This window comes from Acinonyx jubatus, chromosome C1 (genome assembly GCF_027475565.1).
Source record: "Acinonyx jubatus isolate Ajub_Pintada_27869175 chromosome C1, VMU_Ajub_asm_v1.0, whole genome shotgun sequence".
NCBI classification, from domain to species: domain Eukaryota; kingdom Metazoa; phylum Chordata; class Mammalia; order Carnivora; family Felidae; genus Acinonyx; species Acinonyx jubatus.
In genome coordinates this window covers 188,056,385-188,079,575 of record NC_069381.1, presented here as the reverse complement: position 1 = coordinate 188,079,575, position 23,191 = coordinate 188,056,385, and the positions used below count along the sequence as shown (strand labels likewise).

General features: G+C 38.8%; 1 protein-coding gene across 9 annotated transcripts in view; it reads right to left on the bottom strand.

Moving 5' to 3' along the window:
* PARD3B (par-3 family cell polarity regulator beta) overlaps positions 1-23,191 on the bottom strand; it is a 997,127-nt gene that overhangs the window by 81,760 nt on the left and 892,176 nt on the right. For 8 of the 9 annotated variants that reach the window (XM_053215665.1, XM_015074145.3, XM_053215667.1 and 5 more), the window contains one exon: positions 19,497-19,629. In XM_053215665.1, coding sequence (XP_053071640.1) covers positions 19,497-19,629 — 133 coding nt within the window. Of the gene's footprint in view, positions 1-14,685; positions 18,124-19,496; positions 19,630-23,191 lie in introns of those variants that run through there. The other variant, XM_053215669.1, reaches the window with a different exon arrangement.

Genomic DNA, 23,191 nt, shown 5'->3' with positions numbered 1-23,191 from the left:
GATTTGTTCAAGGTAACTTTCATTACAGTTACACTTGCATGTCTGATGATGGTTCTACACTTGTGCTGTTTTATTTAAAGCTGCAGATCTTTCATATTGAAAGCTAAATGGGAGTATCAGTGGCCACTTGTGTCCCTGACCAGAATTTACCTGGAAAGAGATGTGGACATATGAGTTCCAGGAACACGTATGATTATTTTTCAATCACTACATATTATGGATGAAGATTCGTCTCCCTCAGTCCACACCATGCCCAGATGCTATTTCCAAACAGTAGCAAATAAAGGCAGCAAAGTTGCACTTTGGGTATTGCATACCTCAGGAATTTTAAGCTAGACAAAAATACGATGATCATTAACGATAAAGCAATAAGCAGAAGTTCAGTGGTGTTCTTGTAAGTTGAAAACTTTTCCATGTCGATTAACTGAGTATCTTACATTTATTTTCCTCCCAGAATTAAAAAGGTAGTCACATGGGATGTGGCATCTGTCCAGCTTGTTTCCTAGTTGACAATGGAAATATGACTAGGCAGTAAGCGCTGTAACCCAGAGACGAGCAGGTTGACATCAGAGTTGAGCTTGCTATCAAATTGGAGAATCACTCTTAAGGTAGAGAAGCCTGTAGGATTCTACAGGCTTTCTGACTGGCACATGTCTGGGCACACACACTTACCAACAGTTAAGGAAAGGAGGCCAAAAAATCAAGTACTTTTTCTAGAACTCCACCTTGCAATATCGGAAAGAAGTGTGTATCCACTACCACTTCTAGCTTTGAAATCAAGATTGTGTCACTGCCAGATACAAGGATAGTGTTTGAATGGGACAGACCGTGAGAGTTGCATAAGGGTGTAGAAGCACATGCCCATGAGCCTACAACCAGCACTCAGGCGTAGCTAGGAAACACAGTGGGGCAGAGATTAAAAAAAAAAAAAAACAATGGCTCTGAGAGGAAAGGAGAGATGAGACCAAACTGAAACAGAATCTGTGTTCAAGATTGTCCATGATAAGATGGCAAATTGATAGGATTTGGGGTGAAACTGAAATGGGTGACCAATCCAGGTCAGGGAATGCCAATAGGAACTGTATCGCTAAGGTTCTAGGGGTTCCGGAGGTATCAGCCTCAATGGAAATCTGATACTCAGGAGGAGGTGAAGTCCCAGACCCTGAGAAACAGGAGGTCATAAAGATCAGAGTAGGGCTGGCTTGATTCGAAGAACACTTTTGAAAAAGGATCACACAGATTTTCCTATACTTTCCCAGGACTGGGCACAGATCATAAACCTATAGGAACCCAAGTAATCGTATTTGCAGGGGTAAAGGTTGGAGGGAGGCAGTCAAGGAGGGGGAGGGGAGAGTCTGGGAAGGGAAGGGGGCCAGGGAGTCAGTCAGGCCCTTTTTGAAATTCTCATTCAGATTAAGTTGTCACCAAAAGGGACAGTGAATATCAGTTTGATGTGAGAAAGAACAAGCATTCAATAATGCTGCGGTCTCATGCATACCGTTGTAAACCCATTGTGAGAATTTTCTACTATATTATAAATATGATTCTGTTATTAGATTATCATCCACACTGAAGACCTCGGTATAGGAATTAATAAAGTCATGCAACCAGTGTATCTATGTCTGTGGCAGGAACTTCACTTTTCATTCTAAATAACTATAACCATGCAGCTTGGCAGAGAAAATAAGATTTTTATATATTCATAGGTAACTACATATACATAACCCCTCACATGACATTCTAATTAGTTTTTACATCTTTAATGTAAACAAGAAAACCAACAAAACAACTCAACCCTCTGAATTTCTGGGGCCCTTTCAGCTCAGCCCTACTGAAGTTACACTGATGGGCAACTAGGAAGCCAGCTTTCTTACTACATTTTGCAGCCTCCTTGAAATGGTCAGGAAACCAATTTGGAAGTTTTACACCATGTCTCGCTTCTGCAGGACCATTTACAGAAAAGCTAGGAGTTGGTGTAAGAGGGGGGAAAAGCCATAATATTTTCCAGCCATATCACTAGATAGGCATTGTTTTACTGTGTGTGAATAAGAATAGGCAGCAGCTAGGAAAATGGCCTTTGTGATGCAGTAAAACCGTCCTGGAGCTTGCTATGATTCACCATTAAGAAATTCCTTCTTAAAGGAGGTTTAAACATTATAATGAGTATTGAATTCTGGACTCAGGGACAGTGTGAGTGCAGGCAATTTACCACTGATCTCCCAGATTCGGCAGAAATGGCCAGTGGGTGAAACTTGCACCAGTGCTCAGTATGCAGGAGTGTTGCTAGAAATGGTGCCACAGACCAAACCGCAAGGGGGCCATGGTACCAGAACATAACAGATCTTCCTGGGGAGCTGGCAGAGAAGGCTGAAACTGTTCTGCCTGAGGTGAGGCTGGACGAAAGGTTATGCGGCTGATGAGGAAACTAACGTGGGCATTTTCTTGTTTGTGGAGTGGCAGACTTTCCATACTGTCTACCTGGAGAGCAAAAGGTTCTCAAGGTGGCTGTCACATGGGAAACAAATCTAAAAGAAAGTGTTCCCTCCTAATTTGTGGGCAATAGTATGAGGATGAAGGGTAGACACAGCCACAGGTAATACACAATGACAGGGCTGGGGCAAATAAAAATCAGGGCACAGAAAGCTGATCCCTTGCCCACGATTCCAGAGAAACCATCTGAGAAACTAAGCAGACGCAAGGTTCTCCTCCAGGCATTGCTCAGGACTTTGGTTCCTTTCCTGTTTTCAAGCTGCCAAACCTCTAACAGGAGGTGTGATTCCAGGTGTGACAGCCAGACCCGCCATTGAGGTAGGAGAGGACTTCTTTACAGTTAGGTGTCAGGATAAGTTAGGTGTCTTGTTTAAGGAACAACATCTAGCTTTCAATTAAGGAAACAGACAAGAAGTCAACACAGAACTGTTAACAGGAGGGCTCAGGAAGAACCTGGCAAAATGAATGAAAAGAGCCCAACAGCTAGAAGAATTTGGGTGAAAATTTTGAGTATCATGAATAAAGAAAGAATCCCATAAGATTCAGATAGGGAAAACAGGTTACTTAAAAAGAAGAAAAATCATGTCAGCCTTGGATTTCTTCTTCCCTGATATTAAAAACCTTAAGACGATGGAATGTCTAGGGAAAAATCCCGTAGGAAGCAGGTATGTCATTCATTTAACAAATATTTATTATATACCTCAAAGCACCAGGCATGGTTGTAAGTGTTGAGATTTATACATAAAGGATACTATCAGATTTCAAGGATTTAGAAATATACTAACTATATATCCTTCCTGAAGTGAAATTACTCAAAAGGGTAAGCATGTTAACAGAGAGATGAATCAAGATAAAGAGCCCAATCCTGGATGTTGTAGCAAATGGGCTGGCATTAGACACGAAACGTACCCCTGGATGATATCAAACATGCCACATAAAAAATATTAAAAGAGAAGACATACCCTCTTCTTTAAAGCCTCAGTCTAAAATAGCACATGTTAAAAAGTGTGAGGGGAAAGTTGTGATAACATATAGTCATGTCCCTTTGTTCCTTTTACATGGAAGGAACTCAACAGAGATGATTTCATTTATGCTGTTGATAGAGAAGACAGGATAAAGAATGTTTTTATAAAGTCAGTATGAGTGAAACTACTAAATAAAAAAAATCCAAGAAAATACAGCACATGGGGTACAAAACAGGAAACGGAACAAGGTGTGCAAACGCCAAAGTCCAAAACAAAATGACAGAAGGAATAAGAATGACAGTTATACTAACAGATATAAATGAGCTAGACATTTCTTTGGAAGAAAAAAACCTCAGAATGAATCAACCATCACATTTCAAGCTTTTCCAAGAGACAGACCTAAAAAAAATGACGCACAATGCCTCAGAAACAAAATGGTACTTGGGGACTTTAACCTCAGGTTCATCTGTCTTTGATAGACCTAGAAAGTGATAAATAAGGACATACAATATCAGAAACAATATAATAAAGTTATCTGACTATATTATGCCAATGGTAGGACACACATTTCTCACACTTGAACATTTGAGAAATGAATGGGGATGGCTCTTAATATAAAAGTTTACATTAAAAAATGTTTATTTATTTATTTTGAGAGAATGAGCGTGCAAGCAGGGGAGAGGCAGAGAGATGGGGGAGAGAGAGAATCCCAAGCAGGCTCTGCGCTGTCAGCACAGAGCCTGATGCAGGGCTTGATTGCACCAACCATGAGATCATGAACTGATCTGAAATCAAGAGTTGGCCATTTCACCAAATGAGCCACCCAGACACCCCTAAAAGCTTGCATTTAATGTGGTGGTGTTTTATTTTTGTTCTTTTCCTGAAAAGCTGTCATTATATTTATAGTGTGTATAACAATTATGTTGACTTATATTTAAGGAAATATAGTGACACATGTATGTTATATACTAGAATGAAAGTATCACAAGGCAGAGATTGTTGCCCATTTTGCTCTCTGCTACATCCTCAGCAGCTTGCCAGAGCTTGGAATGTCATAGGCACTCAATAAGTATTTATTAAATAATAAGCATTTTTAGAAAATCATCAGTTTAAATTTAATTAATTTAACTCTTTAAAGCTTTATTCATTCATTCGTTTGTTCATTAATTCATTCATTTTGAGAGAGAGAGAGAGAGAGAGAGAGAGAGAGAGAGAATGAATCCCAAGCAGGCTCTATGCCCAGTACATGGCCCCACAGGGGGCTTCATCTCACGATGGTGAGATCATGACCTGAACCAAAGTCAAGAGTTGGATGTTCAACAGCCTGAGCCACCCAGGTGCTCCTAAATCATCTAAATCTTTAAATGACAAAGTTACAAATACTATGTCAACTTTTAATAAATGCCCCAAGTTGCAGAATTCAATATCCCTGATTACAAAATAGTAAAATTATACATTCATTATAAAATCTTCGGTGGAAAAAACCTAAATCCTTAAAAATTAAAATAATGATTATATAAGTCATTCTTGGTCAAAGAAAAAAATCTTAAATTTCAAATTACCTAGAAAAAAAATAAGAGGAAGAGCATTAAGATATTAACATTTATGGAAGTACATCAAAATAAATTAAAAAACAGGGGTGCCTGGGTGGCTCAGTCAGTTAAGGGTCTGACTTCGGCTCAGGTCATGATCTCACAGTTTGTGGGTTCGAGCCCTGCGTCAGGCTCTGTGCTGACAGCTCAGAGCCTGGGGCCTGCTTCAGATTCTGTGTCTCCCTCCCTCTCTGCCCCTCCCCCACTTGCACTGTCTGTCTCTCTCTCAAAACTAAACATTAAAAAATAAAAATAAAAAAAAACAAACTCATTGCCTTAAATTATATTGTCACTGAACATGAATAAAAAGTAACTAAAATAAATAAGCTAATAATTCAAAAAGCTTGCTTTATCTCTTCTTAAGAAGAGAAAAAATAAGTTCATGAGGTAAAAAGAAATGTATTAGAACACAAAAACAGAATTAGTAAATATATTAAGTGGCCAAAAAATATAAAAAAATACTAAAAGGTTGAAAGTTTCAATGAAGTAAATAATGTTACGGAAAAAGATAGCAAATTTCCAAATTTAGTAAAGGAGGAAACATCTTCTTTTCCACAGATCTCCATCTATGGGAAAAGTTGAAAAAGGTGTCAAAGAATTACCCACAAAAAGCATGAGGCTAGATGGTTTTATGGATGATTTATTTGAAATCTTGACAAAGAGATAATTCCTAGACTATAGAAATTGATGTAACATATAGTAATAGAGGAAATACTACTCAAATCATGTTACAAAGGTAATATAACTCTTCTATGTAAAACTGCTAACGTTAGGGGGAAAACCCCTTAGATATCACTTTTCTTTACAAATACAGACACAAAATCACAAATGGAATACCTATAACTCATGTCCAGCTTTATCTTAAAAGAAAAAACAGACATCTTGTGGTATGTGAGTGTAGATTTATTTTTTCATCACTGCAAGGGCCATTCAATATTAGAAACTCTATTAATATAAATCATCTCATTAATAGAAAAAGAAGAAAAACCATATGACCATCTTGATAGATGTTTAAATGCCTTTTGAAAAAACTAACAAAAATCTCTGGTTTGTTGACACAAAAATTAAAGCTTCTTTTTCTCTGAAGTATCACAAAGTTAACAGCCTATTGACAAAGTTAGAAAAATTTTCTGAATGGTATTTGATAGTAGAGGCTTAATAATACTCTACATCAAGAACATTTACAATTTAAAAGCAAAAAAGGCAAACACTATAATAGAAAAAAAGGAAAATTCATAAAAAAGAAGAAATCTACATGACCAATAAACACATGAAATGTTGTATCTCAGTTGTATTTTAATGAAAACAAAATAATTTCTATGAGCTATCAAACCGGTAAAAACTAAGAAAAATGAAAACAATGAGATTTAGTCGGTCTGGTATAAAGCCTGTACAAAACGGACCATTAACATTTGTTAAATGTTTTAATAAATACGCTGCTGGGGAGAATACAAACTTCTCGGCTTTTCTAGAGGCAATTTGTATCAATTAAAATTTTTTCATAGCCTTATATTAAATAATATTTTATATTGATTTATGATAAAGATAAAGAAATAATTTAAGAATGCAAAGATTTATCTATATGACTATCTATCTATAATTATTACCTCATTACATATAGGAAATAATGAAGATAACCTAAACATCTAACAATGATAGCATGATTAATCAATCAGTGAATTAAACATTACATTCAAATTTTTGCAGATTATTTAATGGCACGAGAAATGCTTATAATATAACAGAAAGTGAAAAAAGTGTCTCCAGTAACAGCATATCAAGTAGAAGCTCAATTTAATACTACATGTGATATGCATGTATGTGCGTGTATTTGTATAAGATAGGCCAAAGCATAAAGTATTCATTTATTGTGTGGTTGATGATACATGAGTTACATTTCTGCTTTAACACTTTTACCAATTATGTAAATTATTACAGTGAGCATGTATTACACTTATAATAAAAAAATTAATGTAAAAGGTAAAAATAGTGACTTCAGGAAAACAAGAAAGACTAGAGTATGCCAACTATATTCACCTGGTCTTCAAAATATTTTTGTCTATATAATTGTAACCTTTCTTCAGATGTTCATTTAACAGCTGCATAAACCATTGACTGCTAATTAAAATATTTGCAAACTGTGTACTTATCTATCTTTATCTGTATATCAACATATACGAATATACTATATTGATATATGGATATAACCAAGAAAAGCAAACTCTGTGCCATTATGTTATTTACATTACATTATTTATTGAAAAAATTATCGAGCCCCTAGAATGAAACAAATGATGTAAATTCTTATAAATAAAATGGTCAATCAACCAGATATGGAACTTAAAGTCTAGACTAGAGGTTTTCAACCTTTTAAAAGCATAACCCACAGGAATATAGTTTACATTATGAGCTAGTAGATATGTGTATCCGTGTACAGACTGGATATGAAACAAGGACTTCATGAAGCAATACTCATAGTTACTACCAGCCATGGCCTCTGATATATCCTATTCTATTCAAAATCTTAAAAATGTCAATTGTGATTAATTGGTTTTATGATCATCTAATAAGCTGTGACACACAGTTTGAAAAACTACCCTCTAGGGTAGGTCTCACTCAGTAATTGGGACAGATGTGATACACAAATGCTCAAATCCTCAAAATGAGAGGTTGGGAGTAAAGTATCATCATGAAACATAATAAAAGCCACTTCATATTTGCTTTGAAATTCCAAAGGGCATTGGAATAGCTTACGTGGAGGCAGAATGCCCTAAATGCAGGCAAAAAGGAAACTTTGCAGGGATTAAAGCAAATCTATCTTGTTCATTGATTAGTCTCCTTTTCCTATTTGTTTATCAATTTTTTTCCTGTACAATGATTTCTAAATTTTTCATTATGTTCAAAATTATGTTTCCTGTCTGCCTTTCCCACCAGACATGAACTTCTTATTCACTTTTGAATCCTCAGAGTCAAGTAAATTTCTGGCACAAAGAAAGAAATTTGCCACAAAAATTAAGGTCTAAGGAATTAATTGATAAATGAATAAATGAAAAACCATATGCTTTGAAATACTGTCCTTCAATATTGGGGCCCAACATGTGCCACATAAGTGAGAATGAGTTTATTCTTTTCCTTAATTGATTATAGGACATTAACAGCTTTACGTCTTATTTTAGAGTTAAGATCTTCAAGAAAGTTAGGAAAATTGTAAGAGCTTCTCATTGGGACACTATTCAAATTTCTGATAAATTAAATTTATGAATCAACTAAGTGAAAATGTTATATGTTTGAAACAAAATTTCAGTTCTTTTCTGTTTGTGTGTCATCTTTTTATTCCCCTATCACTGTGTACTTGAGGACTAGATTTTTTTTTTTTAACCTTACATATACACATCTATATGTAGAAACAGGAGCAGGTTATCCACTTTCTAAAACTTGGAAATTTAAAAATAGTTCTAGAACCACACATTAACCACAAACTGCTAAAATCCCATAGCATTTTTTTCCCAATCACCAATTTAAGTATTATGTTAAGAGACTTTTTCCGGCCATCACTCAAGGTAATTGTGAGACCACGAGTGCCTCCTCTGGAATGTGAGTCTCTGATTCCTTTATAAGCACATACATTTTGTTAGTAAAGTACTGCCTGACAATTTAAACCTGGGGAAGTTACTGTAAAGGGAACTGCATGGAAAACAGGCAACCTGGTCCATACTAAATAGATGAATAAAAGAAAAGTAGCTGATATATATAAAAAATTACAATTAAAATGTTTCTGCTCTTCAGAAACAATCTGGACCTCTGGCAATTAGTGACGATGGGAAAGCAAAACTGAAAAATGGAGATATCTCCACATCGTTTGGGGGTATCCATTATCATAGAGTGAGCCAGAAGGTTCATTAGAGGAAAGCCATCAGATCATGACAGAGAATGTCTTTCTCATACAACATTTCCTACTGTTTCTCTAAGGAGAAATTTCAAAACAACGTCTTTGTGCACACGCTCCAACCTCACCCCCTCCCCAGTCCGGTTTTCCTTCTTTGTTGTTAAGTGTTGATGCAAATGTTGGGCTTGCTGTATATTTAATACAAATCGCTAAGTATTCAGTGAATGAATAAACCAACAAGGGAATAAAGGCAGAAAAGCTATTTCCCTCATGTGTTGCTTTGGCTTTGCTGGCTAGGGAACGGAGCTATGTCTTAGTGAAAGATGACACAAAATGAACTAAATCATTTGAAGAAAGCCCGATGGAGATAAAACCCAAGAACTCCATTACTTTACAAAAGTCTTATCTCAGAGCTAGGAAAGAAACTATTTCTCAATTGTTTATAATAACAGCATTATACCAGTTCTTCTTAGATCATTTACTTGAATAAATGGAAAGTTTTCCTGTGCCTGGCTGAAATCAACTTTTACACTTACTCATAGACACTCTGAAAATTAGCACTATGATTTCAAGCCTCAGCAGTAAACACAGAGAAACAAATGAATTTCACAGAACTGTAAAGTCACAGGCTCTGATATGTGTCATTACAATTGTATTCAAAAGTGGTCATTCTTCTTGTGGAGAACGGCCGTTTCAGAATTGCTGTAGTGATTATAATCATTTTAGAGTTCTCTTTTATTCAAGTGTTCTTCCTATTGCAGAAGAGCGTTTCTGTGAGTTTTCTTTCTCCCATAACACCACACTTGTTACTACTTAATAAGAACCAAATGATGGTAAGCTTGCAAATAACTCTGGTTTGAAAATATTCTTAAACTGAAAGAACAAGATGGCCACCACAGTGATCTGATTGGCTAATTACACAGGAAGCTGTCCGAGGGGACCATTTTGGGTTCCAGGATCTGAACACAAACATGGCTCAGGTTGGGTCTTAATTGTCATCAAGGTTAAGCGATACAGGTGTTATGAATGCCAGTAAAATGTATCTCCATATCTTCCACTCCAAACATCTTCAATGAAAAAATTTAGTACCCGAAGTTAATTTCAGAATTTTGGAGCTCTGCTAAAATAAAACATAGCCAACTGATTTTAAACAGCTTTGAGAACCGTTTAGGAAATCTGGAATTCATAGGCGTTTCTGCTATGGTTTTTCCAATATTACATAAAATGGTCATTTCTCCCATTGCAGTAGAAGAAAAGAATGTGATTATTGTAGAAGTTGGAATTTTGGGTTTTAACCATGATCCAACACAAACGGTTGTGGTTTGGGGGAACTTAACCTATTCTAAACTCGACATCCTGAGCTGGAATTAATTGTTCATTAGAAGCAGAAAGAGTTCTGTTTTTCACTCTAATGTAAGTATAGCATAGGGTTATTTGACATATTATGGAAAAATAATGTGGTTTTGAACTTTCTTTTTCTGTTTCTTGGTATTTAGGGTTGGGTTTAAGCCAGAGATAGGCTAACTTATTTGATTATAGCAAAAAAGAATGATTTCATTTTGACTTTTACAGAGAACTGATGAAACAATACCAATACCATTGAGTTAAAAAAAACTGTAACAGTGCTAATTAAAGAGTAGTTTAACAGAGGCACAGTCTGTATGGGCTTATAAACAAATACTCAGAGTTTCCCTTTCTTCCAAACATCTCATGTAAAAAATATATCTAAACAGCTGCCACAGTGATGCTCCTCTCCTTCTCTTTCTACTAGGAGTTAGCACACGTTAGAATATCAGCTTTGCTAATGGTTGTTGACTGTGGTGTGGTCTTAAAACCTTAATCTTCTCAACTGTGAAACAGGACTAAAAATACCTACCTCATGGATTTATTGTCTGGAATAATTTATATAAGGTATATAAGGTAGTGACACATATCTGTTGAAGTCAGCACTGAGTAAATGATTTCATATTTGTTATTAATCAGGTTGTAGTATAACTTACCGAGTACATAATTTGCACATATTCTCTTTATATTCCCCTCCACCTCCTATTTTAAGTCATTAACTAGAGCCTGGTATTTCTCTGCTTCAGGGTTTTGCAGAGCTGAAAGCAGAAACTTCTTTCTTCTGGTCTTGGGTCTTTGATTTTAGCATAAGCTCATTAAAGAGATTAGGTGCGCCCCCGGGGTCAAGGATGAAAGGAGTGTACTTTTGAAGAAAAAGTTTGTGTTTGGGAGAGAGGGAAATAGTTATTGACCTTTTGACCAATGGACTTTGCCAAAGTCTCTTACAACCAGGCCAGAGAGCCACCACCTGAAGGGACTATGGCTATACCTCAGTGACAACCAGAGTGTACATGAATGGAAGGTCTCCTAAATGCTTTGTGTGTTGTGTAATGTCTCAGGACTCTGGAATAACAGAAAGGGTTAATTAAGCTCCAATCATGACAAAGTAGGATGGTTGTTTGCCTAATGGAATATATTATTTCTAAAAACCTCAGTATGTGCACCATTTAAAAAAAAATCCTCACATTTATTGAACACTTACTATATGCCAGACAATATTCTGTGTGCTTTACATGTAATAATCATTTAATTGCCACAATATTTATATGAGTCCCAGGAGAACTATTATCCTAGTTTTAAAAAAGACTGAGAGGTTAAAGAAATGGTCCAAATTTACCAAGTTAGTAAGTGATATATCCTGGATGTGAATGTAGGCAGTCTGACTTCAGGGTCCATGCACTCAGACATTATGCTAAAATGCTTCTCATACATGCTATATTATTAGGTCTAAGATGTGACCAGATGTGAAGACAGGCATAGTTTACAGTAGCTGACTTCAGGGCAGAATTTTAGTCGGGACATGCTCCATGTTAGTTGTAGCAACTGGCCATGGACCACAGCCACAGAGGGCAGACTAAGACACAAAAGGCTTCCTTTGGGGGAGGTGAGGACCAGTTTATAGGACAAATTGGTGCCACTTTCAGAATCAGGTCAATGCCCACAGGAAGCCAGTCAGACTGGGAAGTCTAGAGACAGCTCATACATAAAAGTGAAGCGTTGGAGAAACCTCAGGCTGTGGAGTAACACCAAGACATCAGCCAAGGGCCCTTGCCCCTTTATGTCATAGAGAGACAGTTCCCAGGGGTAGATTCCATTAACTCCTCTCTCATTTCTTCCTTCTACATTTGCCCTATAGGGCCTAATTTTGGATTTTATTAGGGTTAATCAAATATCTTCTTTAAAAAGAGAAGTCTCTTAGGGGATGTTAAGAACTTTTATGGGTTAGATTATGTGCATCCCCATCCCCAGCCCCGAAAAGTATAGCTGAGATGAACTGCCTGAGAGAAAGGGAGCTTTGTGGGAAGACAGGGATGGGGCAGAGAGAACTTTGGACTTCTGAGCACTCTGGGGGAAAAGGTGGGTCCAAAGTGGGGTGTCATGATGAGGAGGTAAGAGTGATTAAGGGTCAAGAAACCTGGGGAGACACTTGAAGACTGGTAGATGAGAAGGGGCTAGAAGGTCTCAAAGGTGTACCCAGAAAAGAAGGAAGAAAGGAATTTCCTTCTCTTCCCCCTGGCCCTGATGGCCCCCTGCTCTTGGGCTCTTTGGTTATTGTCTGTGATTAGCACAAGGGTATTGGGTTTAGTGGGCTTTTGCAGACCGGTTTGGGACCCTAACAACCAACTATTGTTTTCTCCCCCATGGGAAAACCATTCCCAGTTCCAAATTGCCAATTTCTAAATGGGTTTCTGGAACACAGTGTATTTCTATGTTGGGAATTGCCTATAAATATGTTGCCTTCTTTCAAAATGATTTACACTATGTTTAAAAGCTAGAAATTCATTCATATGATCTCCATATAGCTAATATGCCAACACGTTCCCATGAAAGCCACATTGAAATATAAAGAACTAAAACTAACAACCAAAAGAAAAAAAATCTTCAATTTATTTTGTCTTTTTCCCTCACATTTTCACTACTTCCTTAAATCAAAGTGAGCAAGTCTCAACTCTCCAGCTGGCATTTGATGTTGATCAAACCTCATGCCCTTCCAAAATCCACCCAATTCATAGACAGGATGTGTTTTCTGCTCCTCTTCACTCTGCTTTGGTACCTCTTCCACTCCTCAGTTCAGCTGTTTTAAGAAATCTGGGAAAAACACTAATCTGTTGGTGGAGGGACACATTGGGAAGGAACTATTTATGGAGCTAATGAGGGCTCATCAACTGAGAAGAGACTGGAAGGCACATGGTAGGCGCTAAACTATGATAGTAGATGTATATATTTGATGGCTCTGCTTCTTTATCTCATTCTATCTTTTGGAGCTTTTACAAACAGAATATATCCTTTCTTTAAAAACTGGAATATAATTGACATACAACATTGTGTTAGTTTTAGGTATACAAAATAATGATTTGATATATGTATATAGAATCTATATTTATCACAAAACAACAATCCTTGAGGATATAGGTAGGGCAATTCTACCCAAAGAAAGAGAGCCACTTTTAGTCCTTTCAAAGAATTCTATTGCCTCCCTGACCACTCCCCACCCCCACCCCCACCCCCACCCCCACCCCCTCATCCCCCACCCCTGCCGCCAGAGCAAATTCCTAGGTCTGGGGTGAATCAAAATGTCATTTGCCTGTCTAAATAAGTAGCCAGAGATTGCATAATTTCTCATGTATAATTTAGTGAAGCTACCTGGGTTCCTGGAATGGCTTAAAGATCCTGGACCAGTAGACAAAAATAAATCTTGTTTCTCCTTTTACCAGTAATGGCAGCAAGTTTAACACTGACAATAGAACAGTTCTTTCTAATTATAAAGAGGAAAATACATGAAGGGAAAGGCCTTTTCGTACTCTTTCTTAAAAATTTAAGATGAATAAAGTTTATAGTATTATTAAAACCAGAAGTTAGAGTAGACAACTACAAATCATGCCTGACATCCATTTTTGCCTTCCTCTGTTGATTAGTAAGTTGATTTTCCTCTGGGGACTACCTCTTCATCTAGACTCATTCATGGGATCTGTGTAGGCCTGATGCTACTTTCTGGTTCCAGGGTGGATCTCGTGACCTAGTTCCGGCCAGTAAAAGTACTGCATCTTTCTGGCCAGGGGCGCTCAGAAGTGGGTATGTGACCCAGGCTGAGTTAATAAGCCATTCCTAGATGTACTGGGGGTGAGACAACCTTCTTTATTTATTTTTTAAAATGTTTTTATTTATTTATTTTTGAGAGAGAGAGAGAGAGAGAGAGAGAGAGAGAGAGAGAGAGAGAGCGAGCATGCACAAGCAGGGGACGGGCAGAGGGAAAGAGAGAGACGGAAGCGCAGGATCTGAAGCAGGCTCCAGGCTCTGAGATGTCAGCGCAGAGCCCGATGTGGGGCTTGAACTCATGAGCTGTGAAATCATGACCTGAGATGTGGGGCTTGAACTCATGAACTGTGAAATCATGACCTGAGCCGAAGTCAGACGCTTAACCAATTGAGCCACCCAAGTGCCCTGAGACAATCTTTTTTTTTTTTAATTTTTTTTTTCAACGTTTTTATTTACTTTTGGGACAGAGAGAGACAGAGCATGAACGCGGGAGGGGCAGAGAGAGAGGGAGACACAGAATCGGAAACAGGCTCCAGGATCCGAGCCATCAGCCCAGGGCCCGACGCGGGGCTCGAACTCACGGACCGCGAGATCGTGACCTGGCCGAAGTCGGACGCTTAACCGACTGCGCCACCCAGGAGCCCCGACAATCTTCTTTTATAAAGTTGTTGGGTTGGAGCTCTTAGGGAGCTCCCTAAGAATCCTGCCTACAGAGAGAATAACAATGGAACCGGATCCAGCTTTGCCTGAGGTCAGATACACCTATGGAATTTAAAGTTATATAAGCCAACAAAACTTCCCTTTTCGCTTAGGCCAGTTTAAATTAGATTCCTGTTCTTTGTGACTTAAATGCCATTGACTGACTAATCCAGAAATTTTCACTGGTGTCCTTAGCTTTTTTTCGGATGCCCTTAAGGTGCAGAGATGGAAAATACGGACAACTCAATTCTGGTTTTGGACCATTGGCAGCAGGACCTCATTTCTTTTATCCCAAATATTTAGAAAATAACCTTCTGATAGTTTTTACACTCCATGGCTATTACATGTTCCATCTTAAATCCCTTTCCTAAGATGGCTAGCAGGATCCCAGCATCTTGCTCTCCCTCTCCTCTGACTGCAGAATTCATCGGATGTATCTTTCTCGTCTACACAGCTGCCAACCATGTTTGTTCAAGTTCGCTCCTAGACCATCCTCATGATAGGGTGCACAGATCTTCCAGTGTTTTCCTTTATTCACCCAACCATCACCTGAACCAATCCCCTTTGCCAAAAAGATACATACAGTACCATCTACTTTATGACAGTGGAAACTATAGTACCTCCTCCCATCTAAATGTTTACAAACCCCTTTCTTAGATAAAAATTCTTATTTTAGCCAGAGAGTTAAAAAGAGGAGGACGTGTATAGTATTTGGCATTCAGCTCTTGAAAAAAAAGACAATAATAAAGGTACTAATATTTTTTAGAAAACTCTGGAGCCATCCCATTTCTGAAATTACTTACAGGATATTCATGCTGCCATTAAATAAGCAGATAATCTTTATCTGCTAATAAGAAATACCCCAGCTTATTGCCAGAGGACTGTGATTGTCTTAACAAGTTTTACAGAAAATAAAATACCAGGAGATAACAGGTATTATGTTTTCTTTTGGCAAATATGAACATGTCACAGCTAGCATATCTTACTTAATTGGGCCTATAAAAACTCGCCAGGCCATTTCACTTCCAGTCATTGAAATTCTCTCAACTTGTTCTTTACAGCTTTTCAGAGTCTACATGAGAAAACAGCTACAGAACAGACTGGTTGAAAAGATTTGTAAGGTCTCATGTCCGTATTTACAAACCTTGCAATCTGTGTGTGTTCATTTCTTTTAACACAAATGAAGTGAATAAATCAGGATCTCCTTTGGGAAAAAGAAAACCACCATATTTGAGACAAAAGGACCAAATACGTCCATCGAGGCGACTCCTAAGTGGTCTCTCTAGAATTCCCAGCACCCTGGGCTGCACACCCGGCCTCCAGCAGAATTAACTGCTATCACTGAGCTCATTTCGAAGCGAATCCCTCTCTATACAACAGAATTACTCACATATATTATTGGCCTTTTTTTTTTTTTGGTTTGGCCTTAGATGTCTGTATTCCTGGCTAGACTGTAAGTTCTTTCAAGGTAGAGATGATATATTCTGGGACTGGCACCTGGCCTCTATTAAGACAGAGCAAATATTTGTTAAAATTGGACAAGAGACAGAGAGAAAAGAGAGTCAGATGCAAATGCTATGGGAGCAAGTGAGAACTCAAGAGAGCAGTGGGGAAAGCCTTCAGCTCCAAGCCACTGGACATAGAACTACCTATAGGATGGCCTGGGAAAATCAGAAAGTTTGAGGTAGAATTATGAGTACCGCTAACAACAATATATTAAAAAAAAAAATTCAAAGATCCTAATAACCTTTCCGGTGATTGCTTTACCAATTTGGCTTTCAAGACTTTTGGGCACATACTTTTATTCTTTCTGGTCTAGTAAGTTCTTAGGCAACTTAATTTATTTTTTCTGTATTTTATTTTAGGGAACTTTATTTATTCTTTCTGGTCTATTTAGTTCTTAGGTAATTCCCTTCTCAATAGTTTAGAAGCTTTCCAGTATTGTGTGGATCCGGGGGATATTTATCAGGCTTCTAAATCTGAGGTAGCTGGCCCGGGAAATTCTGAGTCCGTGAAAGTGGTTTTTGATGATGCTGGTCCATGTAATGATTTTGTTAGAGAAGGTGAACTACTTTGCTTACTGCAGTGATTGGAATCAATGTCTTATTTAAAAAAATTTTTTTTAATGTTTATTTATTTTTTTAGAGAGAGACAGAGCATGAGTTGAGGAGGGGCAGAGAGAGAGAGAGACACACACAGAATCCAAAGCAGGCTCTAAGCTATCAGTACAGAACCCAACACGGGGCTTGAACTCACGAACTACAAGATCATGACCTGAGCCGAAGTCAGACCGTTCAACCTACTGAGCCACCCAGGCGCCCTGCCAATGTCCTATTTCTAGAATTGTGGGTCGGAAATCTTGATGACCACGTGGAGAAGCACCCGGGAGCCCTCTCTTGGGCCTCACCCTTCTCTTTCAGGGGCTGATGATCCAATTTTAACAAGCACTGTCTTTGACGATAAAGACCAGACTGATTAGGAACCACAGCCTGAATAAAAGCTGCCTTGTTGGGTCTGGTTGACTGGCAGGAATGAAATGTTAACTTTCTAAACTTGCTTTCCTAGATCTACCCAACAGTAGGAAGACAACGGTGTAATTTCTCTGGCCTGTGCTGGACAAAAGATACCAGTGTTTTTCCTTGGCTTGGGGGGATGGAAGGGAAAGTTGCTGAGATTTGAATCCCTGGTTTGGAATATCTCAGGCGATCCCGAAGAGCACTAGTCTTTTATGAGAGTGCATTTCACAAGCATCCCTTTGGGAAGCCTTAGTCCCCACTTGTGTGGGAAACGTAAAGTCAGTCGCTTTTGGCAAAGCTCAATACACTTGAGCATGGGAAACACAAATTAAAATAGAGATACTTCTTTATTCACTAGATTGTCTAATTCCACATTGCTTGGAATAAAAATTGAATCATTAAGATAGAGAGGACCTGAGTGGATGGTTATCCATTTCACGATTGGTAAAGGTCAGGGGAAACTCCAGGTCTCATGAAGGTTAAGTATCTTCAGCCTTTCAGCTTGACATAAGGGGATCCTATAAAGTAAGGTCAAAACAACCAGGACTTCTTGGTCTAAAATTACTTGTCTTATTTTGCTCATAGGAATTCACAGTGGTGTTGAGATGGAGAACTTTTCGATGCCCTGGACATGGTGTTCTGTTCTGCTTATGGTGAGAATGACTTCTCTTATTTGATTGCTTATTTGTTTCATCAAGGGAGCAGAACCTTATGCATACGGTCCGTCATCAAAGTTAATATGTTAATCTCAATTAAGTTTGAAATGAATTATTATTTAAATTATCCTTCTGTGGAAATCTTTCTCTTCTGTTAGTGACAGTCTGGGTGACCAGTGGCCCCATCGCTGTAAATGCCATTCTGTTTAATCCTAACATCTGTAATAAAACCAATAAAAAGCTATTTGTTTTGATCTATAGTTACAAAGTGCCTATCTCTGGAAGAGGCCAAAGCCATTTGGTAGGAGACTGCCAATCCTTAATTTGCATTTCTGATTAGTGTTTTTAAAGCCTATCATACAAGGAAGAAACTACTGGGCCGAGGAGTTTCAGTTGCTCTGCACAACAGTGGTGGGTGCTGCCGTTGACTTTCAAACGCTACTGTAACAGTGCTAGGTGCTACGCCTGGGATGCCACGGCACCAGAGTGAAAGATAGAGGGAATCAGCTTGGTTTCTGGACTCTACTCTCCCAACCCCGACCTGGTGAGCATAAGTATGAGTGTACAAATCAGGAAAGGAAACTTTCCTTTAATAGATTTGTCCTTCAAAAGAGCTGATGTCTTTAGTGGCCACCAGGGATAAGAGAGTTCTTTATGTGGCTCTCAAAACAGCACTAAAAACCATAGTAGAAGGCAGTAACCATCAAATAGGGTGAGTGAGAGCTGACATCACGCAAGGACATCACTATTACCACGTATAGCTCTGCCCCAATAACACTGGTAACGAGAGCCAAGATTTATTGAACCCCAGCTCAGTGGCAGGCACTATTCTGAGTATGTGACATGTACTTTAATCCACCTCTAAGTACTCTCCTCTGGTATTTTTGTGGATATTCAAAAGTTAAGTGTATTTTGTCAGTGCAGACTTACCTTCTTGAAAAAGACAAGAGAATGAATCGTGCTATCCTGGAAAAACCCACAGAATCTCTCTTTAGAGGACACAATATGCTTTTCAGTCTGTAAATGTTGAAGGATTTGGCAAAGGGAACCCTCTAATACTAAGACTGTTCTCATCTCAAAATAAAAGTATCTTAGCGAGCAGCAAAATGAATTGTTCCGATGCAACATACAAACAACAGATATCTCTGAAGAGAACCATTCTGAAATTTATGTCTAATAACCTTTTCCAAAGGAAAGATGGCTTATGGTGCATGGTCTGTTAATGCTTGCCCAGATGTCTGAAACCCAAGAGATGGGAGGCAAAGATTAAGGCTCAGTAGATGATGACAAAGATTCCTTGTCTTCTTTAAAATATCGACCATCTGCTCCACCCTAACACATTGGTATACAAGTCCAACAGAGAGTAAATATGAAAGCAATTAAAATAAACTACTATGCATTAGTGTGGTTTGATTTATGTAAACAACTTCTGTGGGACAAGATGGCTGTGGTTTGGGTAATGTTCATATCTGTGAAACTCAAGTAACCTAAATATAAGTTGATATGGATAGAACATTCTTAGCCGTGTTCTGCTCGCAATGATCTCAGTAAAGATGAATTCAATGATTGGAATCAGGCATGCATGGGCTTACCCAGTGAAAGTCATAATCTAGCCTTGCTCTTCCCTCGTCGTCCTCATATAAGGTGAAACCTTCCCTCCGTGCCTGATAATACTCTTTCCGCAACTTCTGGATTCGATCAGTGCTTCCGCTTGGAGGACGGCCACTAGAGGACATAATCAAACAAACACGGTCACCCGGTGTGCATCATCCTGGACACTCACTTTTTGATCTTGGTAAAGGAGCTAGCATCCAAATTTAGAAGATTCAATAATGTAATTCAAATATGCTAGGAAAACTGTAAAATCGGTAATAAAAGTGAACAAAAATGGTCTTTATGTAAATACATTTAGCTCTAAGGGTCAAAACATCTGACTTGGGATGAATAAATGCCTTTTGAGTGAAAAGGTAAGATAAGGTCCTGACCTTAAGGGCAATTAAAAGAGCTATCACTTTTTTCTTATAATCATATCCACAGAGTTTGGTTAATTTGAAAGTAGGTATTTCATTTTCTCAAATAAGAAGTTGCCAATCTGAGGCCAGTTGTTTGACCCGAATATTGGATGTGACACAGAGTTGGCATGTGCTGGTCTTCATTTCAATGACACTGATGAGTTTTTGCGTGGGGGGGTAGGATCCGTGTCAGTATATGGGCACACAGGACATAGGGAAAGCAGAGAAGGGAGAAGCCATATCAAGACGTAAAAAGAAAAATAAACAAAAAACGGGTGACAGTAGACTGTGCCTTCTTCATTACTTGTCCACGATTCCCCTCCCCACTTCAGTCACTTTTTTCTCTTAGGAATTTCCATTTCTCCAGTTCTCATCCATGCAACCCCAAACTGTTCAGCCAGTAGCTCCCTTTTAACTCGGATTTGTCATGATCATTTCAACAGAACAAAATCATGTGATGCATTTCAGGGCTGGGAAGCAAGAGGGGAACGCTAGGCAGATTTCAACAATTGTTCAACTTCTCTGGTTCATCTGAGGCATAACTGAGTGTCCTACTGTGCCAGACCCTATGTTAAGATCCAGGGGGCACATGAAAACAAACAGTTCATAGCCGTTGTCTGCAAAAAACACATGGTCTGGGAGGCAGGGGACTGAAAAGGATACAGAAGACTACAAGCCAGGTGCTACAATAGCGGTCCCAAAAGGGACTGTAGTGACAAAGGCTGCGTAAGCTGATTGGGGGAGGGCAGGGCCATGGAAGAAGCCTACGGAAAGCTCCACAGAGGAGGCGACACCTTAGCTGAGTCTTGAGGGACACATAGGTGCTCAACAGCTACACAAGGGATGTGGGGAAATTGCAGGTGGAGGGAAGGGAAGCGCAAGGGACAGAATGAGGAAGCATCTTGCTTTGGGGGCGTGCAAAGAAGTCAGTCTGGGCCAGCAGTGGTCCTCAACTTCTTTTGCCCTGGCTCACATACACCGTGGGCAAAACACACTCCTCTCCCCTTCTCCCTTAGGAAACAAGTTAGAATACAAATGAGTAGTGGTGACGTTAAGGACATTTTGAATTTACTCTAATAAATGACAGAAGCATATCACTTGCAAATTTTGGTACTTTCACTCAGTTCATAGCAACGTGTTTGCCATAAGGACACTTGTGTTTGATGGGTCTGAGGATCACCCTTCTAGTATACAGAGTACGTGGGAGGGGGCAGGGAAGGGGAACAGGCGAGGTGGTGAAAGGGAGGAAGAGACCCACCGTGAAGAGCTGTGCCTGCGAGAAGATCCCCGCATATTACAGTGGAGATTTAAGTTTAAATGAGACATCTCACTAAAGGAGATGTCTGAAAGCAACAGAAGTCATCTACTATTTTGTTAAAAATTTTTTTTGAAACGATACATGTAGACCATAAAAAGAAAAGGGTGAGTGGACATCTTGTGGCAGAAAAGCATTCTTCCCAAACGGGATTCACAGCGAATCGGTGGCGTCTCACAATATCTCTACAAAGTTCACATGGGGTTCTGGGCTTCCTACATCACTCTATAGACACCCGGTAGCCAAGGCTTTTTATTAAGAAAAGACAAACCCTTGGGTATCACGTATCTTTATTTTTCTCCAATCTGCATTTAAAAACTCTCCAGATAGTTCCGTTTCTCCACTATGCTTTTTTTTTTTAAAGTAGAAGGTTTCTAAACAAAAATGCACAAATGAGACTCGTAAATACAGAGAACATGCTGGTGGTGGCCAGAGGTGGAGGGAGGAAACAGAAGAGCAACATGGGTGAAGGGGAGAGGGAGGTACAGGCATCCAGTTCTGGAATGAGTAAGTCATGGGGACGAAAGGTGCAGCATCGGGAATAGAGTCAAGAGTACCAGAACCATGTTGTGTGGTGACAGATGGTCGCCACCCCTGTGGGGAGCACAGCAGAACATAAAAGAACCATTGGATCACTATGGTGCACACCTGAAACTAAAGTAACGTGTGTCAACTCAAAAAACAAACAAACTTAAAAAAGGTTCTGAACATTTGAAAAAGACAATAACAACAATAATACAAAGGAACGTCTGATATGCTTTTCCGAACAGTGAGAAGGCAGGCAAGGTGGGCTAGCTCTATGTGGACCAGTTTCCCCTCCTCTTGAGTACTGTGAGCTGACTCCCATGCCCGCGTGCACTGCACAGGCTTCTGCCAATGATGTGAATGTGTGAGCCATGCTCTAACTCACCAGATGAGTTCAATCAACACGGTGAAAACATTGCATACATAATCTATTAGTTTACCCAAAGAAATTGAAACGCTGAATTCAAGCAGGATGAAGTCATCAGTAATAAGGGGGGAAAAATTGATAAGACCCTGTCTTAAAACTCCCCCCAATTTTCCTACATTTGTGATGGAAAAAAAAATCATACTCAGACTATAAACTATTCTCCCATATGTCTATAAATACATAAATTTAAAAATAAAAAAAATATGGGTTTGATCAGATTTTAGTCCTCAAATAAAGGGAATGGGGGAGGAATACAAAATCAGCTGTTTAGGATTCAGAAAATCCCCTGTGGCTGACAGGAACATGACTATTTACCCAGAAAAGAAATCTGGCTTCAGAGAAAAAACAGGGAAAAAGTCTAGAAAGTCATGGACCATATAAGTGCAGAACACGCTGTATCTTCTCCCTTGTGTGAATATTTTAAAGGAAATGGTGCAAACCTTTCATAATAACCCAGGACTGCATCTCACCCTTCTCTCTCTCTCTCCCTCTTTTTTTTTCTTCAACCCTCATCCTGCCCTAAGTAGCTGTATCAGACTTTCCCCCTTAATTTTATTAAGCATTTAATATAATAAAATGAGGAAGATCAAATTCTGATTTCATTTTTCAGCTCTTTTCCACAGGTAGTACACATTTACCATCAAGTCAATAAAAATGACACGCACAGCTATTGTGACGAAAGCAGTTAATTGATGCCATTTTGTGTTGAAGATGTAGAAATTCGAAGAGGAATATAAAAACACCTTTGTCATAATAGCAGCAATAATTATAATAGCTATAAAATATGCACCACTTACATAACAAATACACTGATACAGGCTTTTACTCCTTCCACTTCCTGCCCAGAGCGGACCTAAGGACCTAGGCAATCAATTACAGCTTTCCTTCCTGACGAACCTAGAGATGGCCTTAGAATCCTTCTCAACCCAGAACTTCAGAAAGCCACTACCAATCTACCAAGAGATTCTGAAGCATCTTTTGATGCTGAGGAACCTTTTGCATAATAGC